This window comes from Nesoenas mayeri (genome assembly GCF_963082525.1).
Source record: "Nesoenas mayeri genome assembly, chromosome: 6".
Lineage (NCBI taxonomy): Eukaryota > Metazoa > Chordata > Aves > Columbiformes > Columbidae > Nesoenas > Nesoenas mayeri.
In genome coordinates, this window is record NC_137545.1 from 33,304,884 (window position 1) to 33,315,825 (window position 10,942).

At 38.7% G+C, this 10,942-nt stretch overlaps 1 protein-coding gene across 1 annotated transcript; it reads right to left on the minus strand.

Annotated features, from left to right (window-relative positions):
- Window positions 1–499: 499 nt before the first annotated feature.
- On the minus strand, window positions 500–10,206 carry CCDC14 (coiled-coil domain containing 14; the record flags this gene model as incomplete). The annotated part of the gene is made up of 13 exons (XM_080346791.1): window positions 500–1,627; window positions 2,876–3,008; window positions 3,086–3,304; window positions 3,742–3,821; window positions 4,445–4,586; window positions 5,125–5,701; window positions 6,675–6,769; window positions 6,872–7,111; window positions 7,927–8,067; window positions 8,162–8,234; window positions 8,902–8,977; window positions 9,457–9,512; window positions 10,174–10,206. 13 exons carry the CDS (start codon window positions 10,204–10,206, stop codon window positions 643–645), a joined length of 2,850 nt encoding a protein of 949 aa, XP_080202917.1. The 3' UTR covers window positions 500–642.
- Between the last annotated feature and the right edge of the window lie 736 nt (window positions 10,207–10,942).

The following is a 10,942-nucleotide window of genomic DNA, read 5'->3' on the forward strand; positions in this document are numbered from 1 at the left end:
TTGGACTAAGAAGCAATGCAGCAGAATAAGAAGTCCTGCCCGCCTGTTTCCTTGATGTTGACATTACTCCTTCCACACATTCATGGTGAACCAGAACACGAAGTAAGTTTCTTGAAACACATGGTCACAAACAAGGAAAATAACTATGCAGCCAATTTTATAACAGTCAAATTAAAATGAAATAAAAATTCCTCTTTATCACATCTGTAACTGACTTGAAATGCATTCTCTCAATCCTGTTCTTGATATTTCAAAAAAGCACGCAGAAAAAAACATGCAAGTGGCCTTTATCATTTAATAGAAAAAACTGTATTGCTAAGAGCACAGCGGTTTCTTAAACAGTTACCAAGTGCTGTTCCAAGAACTAACTTTGCAATTAAAGAGTAGAAACCTAAGTCATAATTTAAAAAAACATATATTTTTTAAAAAAAGGCATATATAGCAGTTATTTCAAGTTGTACACATCAAGAGAAGCAGCACCATAACTTAATGAGGAACAAATCATATCCATAATTTAAACAGCTAGGAACAAGTCATTCCATACAGAAACCCCCAAATATTCATATCCGTACCACACTTATTAATACAATTCAGAAAAATGTAAATTATCAAAACAAGTGCACTCATTTTGTTCCCTTACACTCATTGTTTCATAATGCTATTTTGCAGAGTTCTTTGTAACCTAGCAATGTTGGCATCCAAGGCTGCTAAGCTATTCTTGAAGTCCTCTTCATCTCGAGAAGTAAATGTCGAGAAAGAAGATGCACTCCACTCAGACTTCCCTGATATATCATCAAATGCAAAGGAACTAAAATCAGGTATTTCACTGCCTTTTTTCTGTAAAGTCTCTTTCGGATATAGCAGCGATACACAAGGGTATGTATCAGGCTGAGGTTGGTCTGGTTTGTCTGTGAAGTCTTTTGCAGCTCCACCTGGAGTGCCTTTTGGCCTCATTTGGACTTTGTCTCCTTCTGGCTTCACTTTGTTCCCCATAACTTCAAGCGTGTTTTCCATAGACTTTTTTACACTGTACCCAGCACTTAATTTATCCAGAATAGTTGGATCCTTTGATGGCTCATATCCATTCTGCTGCATAGAGCTTGAGAGCTCACACTGGTAGTCCAATATCTTACACGCCCCCTTACTTTGAGGTAGCACACCAGTTCTTTCAGAGATCGGCTGCTGTTTTTTAGAGGCACTGCTAGTCAATGGAATATAAACAGTCTCATCCACCTTGTTTTGGTCATCTAGTAAAGTCCCAGAATCACTAACTGTTTCTGCATGTTGCTTCAGTGAGGTCTGTAGGATTCTGGGAGCTGACGCTCCTTCTTCTGAGAACGTACTGTTTGTTTTATTTTCTCCGGCGGCAAACTTTTCATAGACTAGATTTCGCAGTTCTAATTCTCCACTTTTATTTGAGAACTGAAGTTCTGTATCTGTCAAAATAGGATCCATTTCTAATTTTTTAAGGTAAGTCATTACTGAAGTACTGCCAGGAAATGGATCAGGTTGCATCTGCTTTACATGGTCTTCCAAAAGAGACTTTGAGAGACCTTTTTCAGGTTTCGGTCTAACGTTGTCTACTGTGAGGTCAGACAGAAGCTTGGCCATACTGCCCTGCAAGGTTCTGTTAAGATTAGATCAATTAATCAGATTCAAAAATAGTCACTGAAAAAAATAGTTAAACGTAAGATGTATCAAACTGCAGCAAACTCATAATACTTTTTCTACATGTTATCATAAAATGTAGTATAAATGTGAACCAATTCCAAGTTTCCTGAATTTATTTCTTCAGCTCAGCTTAATGTGCCTATAACGTAACTAGAACAGCATAACCCAATGAAGCTCTTGAGAGTATTCCTGATTTACCTGCTTCAAGTATTACAAAGTGAAAAACTGATGTCAAGAAACTGTTACAAAACATATAGAAAGAGCTACCAAAACAAGTGAGAATTTTTTTCTGAATTATTCTTCTCATTGCATGTAAATAATATAATAAACAATTCTTCCAATTTTCTGCTTTGTACATCAAAAGAAATGAAGGCTTAAATGCTCATGTATAAAGCACATACATATGTAATAAGACATAATTATACTACCATCTTGTGGTCAGTATAGTAGTCATAGAAGTAATGTGTCTAAATGTCTCTTAAAGAATCTGAAGTGTTGATTAAAAATATTCTCACATTCCAATTAGTATCAACTATAAACAAGACAGACAGTTTAACTTCCTGTGCACATTCCGTCCAAACAAATTTATGTACATGCTACTTCACAGTAGTAATTTTAAAAAATTGTGAGTAACGCCACATTCATTCAGTGACCCAAGAACTCCCACATTTACCCATAACTAATATCTAGGCATAATCTACTTCATATGTGTGTACAATTAGAGAACGGGCTGCTCACTCCAACAGGAAGAGCTTGCTGTGGGCCATGAAGACACCTTGCAAGTTCTTCTCAAAACAGACCAACTTCTGGGAGGAAGGGAGTGAGGGAGGGAAGAAATCCCTCCTTAATTCAGGTTAAGAGTTAGCTTCCAAATTCTATGGCTTCAAGGGAAATATCAGTAGGTTTTCAGGTCCATGCACTTCCTATGGAGTTCCTTATCAGCACGTCTGCTATTCAAACGTCACAGAAGTTACAGCAGATACTAACGGCATTTTACTTTACAACAGAACATAACTCATGGAGCATGACAGCTCCTTTAATTAAACTATAGCACCAATATTGTAAAAGAAACTACAAAGAGAAGTTTTAGCCTACATGACTTCCTATCACGAACATACTATGACTACAGTAATTCAAAGTATGAAGGAAAAAAATAAAAAAAGAGCGACTTCAAGAGGCAAAAAAAGAACTTAGCAAAGTGTACCTGGTTAATTCCCGCAGCCTGTTAACTTCTGCATCACGCTGACGTAAAGTTATGCCCAAAATCTTATTTTCTTTCTCCGAAGCTTCCAGCTTAAACTGAAGGCCCTTCACATGTGCTAACGCCTCTTCCACTTCTAAAACACCAAAAAGAATTTACGTACTTATTTAAGTTTTAAAACACTAAATGAATAATAAAATTCACAACACATACCAATCTTGAGCTTGGTGGAATGAATGTCATAATGCTGTTTGTTTTCAAGCAACTCTTCTTCTTTATCTTGAATACTTTTTGCAAGATGCTTATTTTCTTCTTTCTGATTTTCTATTATTTTAAGTAGTTCTTCGTTTTTAGCCTGCAGTGACTCAAGGCCTTTCAGTGATTCCTTCAATTGACTCTGGAGCATCATATTCAAGGATTGCAAAGAAACTACTACCAAAAGTAAATCGTAAAAAGTTTCAGTGTTTTGTGTAGTACAGTTAAAATTTCTAAATCAAAATAAGTTTTTAGAAAATCTTGGTATTATGAATTTTGCTTACAGATGGAAGGGGATTTTGAGGCAGCAAGATGAAACTCAAGCTGTTTTCTTAATTATCTAATATGTCATCTTCATTTTAAGATGCACATAAGGATAAATAATCTTGGCAGCTGAAAAGCTGAGTCTCACTATGTGAAGTCTACACAGGTACAACAATCCATGCAAATCCAGTCGCATGATTAGTCTCACAACACTTAGTTCAGTTGCCACTAAAGGCCACAATATGTCCTGGTTTTATTTATATATCTGTATCTTTATATGTCTGTATTTATTTAAATAAAGCTTTAAGAAAAATGTCCCTAACAAGTGTAATTCTCTATTAGTACTTTACATTCATAGTTGCAGTTCTGTCCAGATGTCTTCTCACTTCTTTCTCGTTCCCCGAGTTGCTGGTTTAATATTCTCAGTCTCCTAAATGTGAATTGTGAAAAAGCACAAATTCAGGAAGTCCAGAATAAGTTGAAAACCACTGCATTTTACATTAATTCTCAGTAGCAACTTCTTACCTATGTAAATGTCACAGAATGTTTCAGAAATATAAAACGTTTTATTAATGCATTTTTCTTACATGACTATATTTCCTCAACACAAGAGACCCTTTGCAAATTCTGGTAGATATCCTTCCCTCTCTTCTGAAGTAAAGCGCTACCCAGTTATGTATATGAGAGCTCTTCAGAAATAAGAGCAATTTCTGCATTTCAGAATACATTATAAGAAGAATATAAGCAGGCCAACTATGTTGATACTGCAGTTTTCAGAAAGACAGACACATCAATCCCACCTAGATAAAAGCCCAATCATGTTGTAACTGATGCTGCTAAAACATCATTATTATCTGAAGTCATGCTATCTGTTATTTAAACTGTATAGTCTTACCAACACACCTTTCTAATATATAAATACCACACAAACAAGAATGAAAGGGTAGTAACACTGACACCATAATAATGATAAAAGTTAGATGTAGAGCAGACTAGTTAAAGATGCTTTAGGCACGTTTGCAGTAAATACAGAATCATGGACGAGGTACCAACCTACGCAGCTGGGCATTTTCACTTCTGAGAGGCTGTAATGCTAGTGCTATTTCAGTTTGGATGTTCATACTTCCCACTACAGCTGGGAGTAATGATACACAGTCTTCTATTTCACTCATCAACCTTAACATTTCTGAGTCATCTGCAAGATGTGAGGGGAAAAAAAGACCCCATAAACACATAAACCTGTAATAAGACAGTAATGTTTTATATGCAATTAAGTAATCTACAAAGTGATCTAATAGTATCTACTACTTTTTTTAATAAAACCTCACTGATTCTAGCTATATTTATTTATTTAAAAATTTTAAGCTTGACTATGAAAACTTTGCTTTGGGTTCTTGATAAATCACAACCCACCATCTCTTGACTGATCTTGGCGGCATTGCTTTTACAAACTGTCTACACTGGTCCCCTTCTCAGGGGAAAACATTGTATATGAAATAATAAGAAATAAACTTTATTCTGGCTGTTACTGTAATGTTAAAATACTCCAAAATATAATTTAATACTTATCCAGAGCAAAATATGGATCTATTAAAGTTGTGGAAAACCACTCTCAGATGTCACATTATCATCTGACACACGCAACTCCAAGAAACTGAAGTGCTCAAGCACTTAAAACAGCTCTTGTGTTATTTGTATGTAAGTGCTCCGCTGTCCAATGAAAATGTCCTCACCTTGATCTGTTATGAGTGCTCGGAGCTCTCCCAGAAGATATTTTACAGTTGTAACTTTCTGGGCTGCTTCTTCAGGACTTTCTTTTCTAGATTTTATAACTTTCTTCACAAAACTTGTCTTACAGCTTGTATCTTTCACTGGGTCTATGTCAAGTCCATTCAGTTCATCTTCGTCACTGACAGTGTCCTCACTGTGTTCTTCAGCAGAATCCTCCTCCTTGTTACTTGAATCATTGTGTTTTGCTGGACAATGATGACAGTGCTTCTGATCAGCCCTGCCGTTCATCATTTCATGTGACTGTAACAGGGCCAAGTGAGCTTGTATACATCTTATCAAATCTGCTTCTTTTATCAGGTGCTCATGGTTTGGGGTCATCTCTCTGCCAGAAGATGATGGGATGAACATAGGCACTGCAGAGTTACTCAATGCACCCGATGCTATACAAGGGATTGCACCAGGAAGAGCAGTGGCAGGCTGCATTTGTGCAGCAGTAGCGGGAGCAGCAGAAACTACCGGGCAAACCACAGGTCCTCCCATCTCTGGCACATGTTCATTGGCACTGTCTACAGGAACATCCTGCGTAAAGAATATTAATATTAATAAAAAGTTAACAAGATTTTTTTAAATCTTAAAAACACCCTCGTCTAACTCTTTGCAAATTATAAAAGCAACTACAACTCATTAATTGCACAATTTTCCAGTATGTTAAGGAGTCATCAAAATGTAAATCTGGTTTAGATTACCTTTATCTTAAATATTATTGGCCACATTAAAGCTCAGTTCTTTTTCAGCTGTTCTGTAAAGAAAAAACCTCAGCAGCGTTTCGGATTTTTTTTCTTTATGAACATTCATTCCTTGAATCAAACCAGTACAGGGAAGACCAAAAATACAATAGACAACACTGTTACCTTTCAATATTTTAAGCAGATTAATTTCTTAAAATCCAAGGACAACACTAACTATACATGGACTGTCTGCAGATGGAAGGTAAGTCTACAGCCTTAGTTTCAAGGTGAAAGCCCTTTACCACATTTCCCAAGGTGGCAGTTGGTACCCTCCATTAGCTCTATTCTATACCTTGAAATACACAAGTATTTTAAATGTGGCTCGAAGATAATACACAGTGTCTCAAGAAATAATTTGATCATTGGCAGGGAAAAGCTACATATGAGCCATGATTTCTTTTATCAGGACTTGGTTAATAATCCTAATGAGCATTACTGAGAATGGAATTATTAACAGTAATGAATAATTTCCTGCACGTTCCATGTTTGCTGTCCGTTACAGAATTCACCATGCAGAAACAAGCAGCCAGTTGAAATGCCTCTGATTTAGTTTTCTGATGTTTAAATAAAATATATTTTAAATAGCAGTATTTTGTCTCATTATTTATTCTGTTCATCACTATAAGTTGAAATACGCATTTTTTTTTCCTTTAAGGAAATTTACATAAACCCAAGAAAGTCCCTACACTTTAACAAATGTATAAATAAATAAACAGTTCTAATTTAAAACATTTATTCATAGTCAGAATCAAACTTTTACTTACTGACTGAGTAGATACGGGATTAGCTGACTGCTGCAGGGACAGAGCTGGTGTGGAGATGGGCAATTGATAATTACAAGCTGTAACATTTTGACATCCTGAAAAAAAAAAAAAAAAAAGGCAAAACTCATAGATCAGGCTAATTTCAGGCAAAACTCATACTGTAAAATAGCAGGCTCTGCATTAGTAGTTCCACTAACCATGATTTGAGGTAGAAAAAGGAGTTACAGTAGGAATCTCATTCCTGTCCTGTAGTGGTTGGCCAGTTATCAGAGCCATCTGGGTTTGCACATGCTCACACAGTTTCTGATGCATCACAGGAGAGTGCTGAGTGCAAGGCACATCAATTCGTTGAACCATCTGATTCTGCACTGCACTGGAAAGTTCTTTCTCAGCTGAAGGTGCGGTGGATGAGGCAAGTTTTCTATTTGAAATTGGCACTATAGAGAAAAAAAGAAAGAATGAACAAAAAGCCCAGCTGAAGCTGCCTGTCTTCTCAATCTGCACAAACTCATTATGCTGTCAGGCAGACTCTGGTAGATTACTTTGAAAACGAAAATGAAAAGATCATTTCAAAAAGAAATCGAAAACATCCTACAGCCTAAGATTTCAGTCAGACTTTTACTCACCAGAAAATCAATCCATTACCTTTTTCTTCCAGACAGAGGAACCCAATCCAGTTGGACAGACACTTGTCCATGAAGGAAGCACAGAGATTAAATTTGACAGAAGGCCAGTTTTAAAACACAATTAATAAAATCTCTGCTTAGCTGCTCCTTAAGCTTTTACATCATTTGGAAAAACCCATACTAGAGCACTCACCAAACCTAATTTTTTTAGGTTGGATATAGTTAAAACTCCATATTTTTACAGTGCTGAAAAGATACCAGCTATGTGCTTACGTTCTACAATTCACAAAATAGGCATTCTGCTACATGAGTTTTATAACATCATAATATCATTCTCCTCTACACTTCCTACCAGTTAAACTTGATGTAAACACACTTGTAAACACACTCAACTTCCTTCTTTGCACATAAAGCTCAAACTTTTGTGAATTTTAGTAACTGTTCAGTAAACACTTAAGGTTTCTAAAAGGCAATGAGGAATAACTACATTGTTCTGTGGATCCAGTCCTGGGTCAACTTCTAGCAATCTACAACAAATATCTGAAACCTTGTTATACCTCCTCAATGAGTTGCGGAGTATATGAATGTTGTTTTAGAAAAAAGCAAGCCTAAGAAAGCCCACTTACCAATTTCTTTTTGGACGTGGGCAGGAGTAATGTTTTTTTTCAACCCTTTCTTCTTTAAAGTATTTCCTTTGGTCAGCAAAGGCTTGGAAGCAATTTTAAGAGAAGTTGTTTTCCCAGGTTGTTTATGGACAGTCTCCCTTCCTAGTATTAGTCAAAAGAAAAACTAGTCAACAAAACAAATCAAAACAGTCCTACAAAAACTAAAAATCTAACTTGAATTTTCAATAGGTACAACCTGTAGCCTCATTTTGTAAGATAGTCTTCAGTAAAGCTGCACAACGGTCAAGTCCATTATGAAGAGTATCAACCTACACAAAAAATACTGCGGTCAGAAAATACTGGGGTTCTTTTAGTAAACCAAGGTATTATTTTAGAGGAGAGTGTTCCCCACTCTGTCACCTGAAAAAGAACAACTGATAACCAGCAAAAACATGTCATTTTCAATGTTTTACTTTGCAATTACATAGAAGTTTGCAAAACACCTAAATTGGGTTGCTGCACACTTGTCTATTTGCCGGATTTTGTTTGGTAATTGCAAGTGTATGGTTTTTATTTTTATTTCCATGTACAGTTAAGCTATCATCTACAGCCTGTTTCTACGTTGAAGATAACTGACTCAGCACTACACAGAAAACAGTGCTGCAGCACTGACTCCAAACAACTCACTCTTTTTGACACAAAACCTAACAAATATGGCTATACTTCTGCCAGGGCCAGACCTTGTCCATGAACAGTATAGCGGCATTTGCAAAATATATTCTGTGCCTTCATGAGATTTGCCAAACTCAAGGCACACAAAGCCAACTTGCATGTATCTACAAGATGCAGTACAGACCCTCTTGCTAGCTTTGCTATTTCTAGTCCAGATGCAGCAGTATCTAAATTAACCTGGTTTTGTTCTATTATTCAAGATATTCCAATTTCTCTTCTTCTTTGATAACAGTGATGACTGTATTAAAAAAATAATGTAATTACCTGATCATCAGAGTCAGCAGAATAGAGAGAGTACCCAGATTCCACATCAGAATGACAACCTTTTCTTAAGCTAAACCTGCAAAAGTCAAGTTCACCATTCACACTACTTCCTTAATATGCAACAAAACCAAAAAATACTTTTGTTCAATAATAACAAACTAAAGTTAACTTCATCAAGAAACAAAATATTTTTCTCTTTCTGAAAACTTTGCATTGCTGCAACAAACATGTTTAGCAGATATTAGCAGCTTATATCAAAGGAGAGTTCAGTCTTTACTCAACAGTCTTATGTATGGTTAGTAACTAAAAAACCTCAATCTTTTATTAATAAAACACACAAAATCAATCCTGTATTTCTACAGTCAAAATTTCTATTCAGTTTGTGCCTGTCTGCTCACAGGCTGCTTAGAACTTGGCCATACTGCCTTTTAACTAAAAACATTTTCTGATATATACAAAGAATTCTTGGCTAGTTGTAAGGTATGATAAGTATAAGGTTCACCAATTCTCACACATACACTCAATCTTAGATTGTATTCACGATTAAGGTCTTACTGTTTCCTTCCATTTGTTAGTTTAGCTGCTCCTGTTAGCCTTCCAGAAGACAGTACCTGTTGATTACAGAAATATACTTCGATTTTCATTAAGTACTTTCACAACACAATTGAAGAGTACCATTGCCCACTAATTCCAATTACTTTTGCTGAAGCAAATCAGTTAATTTACAGCTCTCAGACCAAGGAGGGGAGCCCAGCACCACCATTAGGGCCTGAATCTTATAGTTTTCACTTCACAAAACATGCCTTTAGCACAGGAAGCTTCATTAAATCCCACAGCATTCCATAGATACAGCAATTCACTTAACGATACGGCCAAAGGCTGACATACAGACATACCTTCCAGACTGCAGCCAAGCCATATAAATACACACCTGAACTGAGGGGATTTTAAAAGCTACAGTTGCTGCTCAAACCACAGATACACCAAGGTGGAAGAACCGTTTAATGGCAAGACTGCTGCAGCGCCCCTCACCGACACACCCAAAACCGCTGGGTCCTGAGGAAGGGCTGCTGGGCCAAGCACAGGAAGCAAAGGCGCTCAGGGCCAGAAGGCCTGACTGCCCCCCAGGAGTCCCTATGCGGACCGCCCATCTCCGCACCCGGCGGGGACACCCTCCTTCCGCCAGGCACATCAGGGGTCTAATGAGGCACCGAAAGAGAGGGCTGAGACCCGACTGCAGACAAGAGGAGCCCCCGAGCCCCCCACACGCACCTTGCAGGGCCGCGGAGCGCCCGCCTTGGCCATGGCCTCAGCCCCACCGGCCGTCCCGTCCCGCTCCGCCCCGCGCCGACCAATCCCGAGCCTGCCTGGCTGGCGGACGGGACGGCCGTTACGGAGGGGCGGTGCTAACAGCCCCTGCCCCGCCCCCGCGCGCCGGCGGCAGCTGGCGCGGGAAGGGGAAGGAGCGGCGTTGCTAAGCGCGGTTGGGGATTGGTGGAGAATGGCATCGGGAAGCCAATCGGAGGAGAGAGGGGTAATGGGCGGGGCTAAGGTGGGTTGTGAGGCCGGCAGCAGTTGCAGCCTGTGGTTCCGTCAGGGGTGGTTGTGTCCCTCCAGTGCTCCGCGGCCGCCCCTCGCCGAGCAGCCCTTGCACCTGCCTTTCTGTTTAATAAGGAAAAATAAAATCTCCTCACATAGCTGCGTCTTACCGTTTAGGAGCAGGCACTGTAGGGCAGGGGCTCTGTGCACTCATAAAATACATGGAAAAACGGGCCTTGCACATGGGTCGGCCGCCCTGAAGGAGAACTCGGACGTGTGTGGGGCTGCTCATAAAACTGCCTCACGGGCTTTGCTTGCCTGTGCAGCCCGTGTCCTGCAGGTCCTCAGGGACACAAAAGGTAAAACCTAAGCACGATCAAGCACGGGCACAAACCAATATTAAGCTGTCCTCTGGATGAGTTACAATCAAAAACTTGTGTGGGCTTAACAAGGGAGTGTTTTACAAAATCAGGAGCTTTTTATGAGACAAATAGGCCAAGGA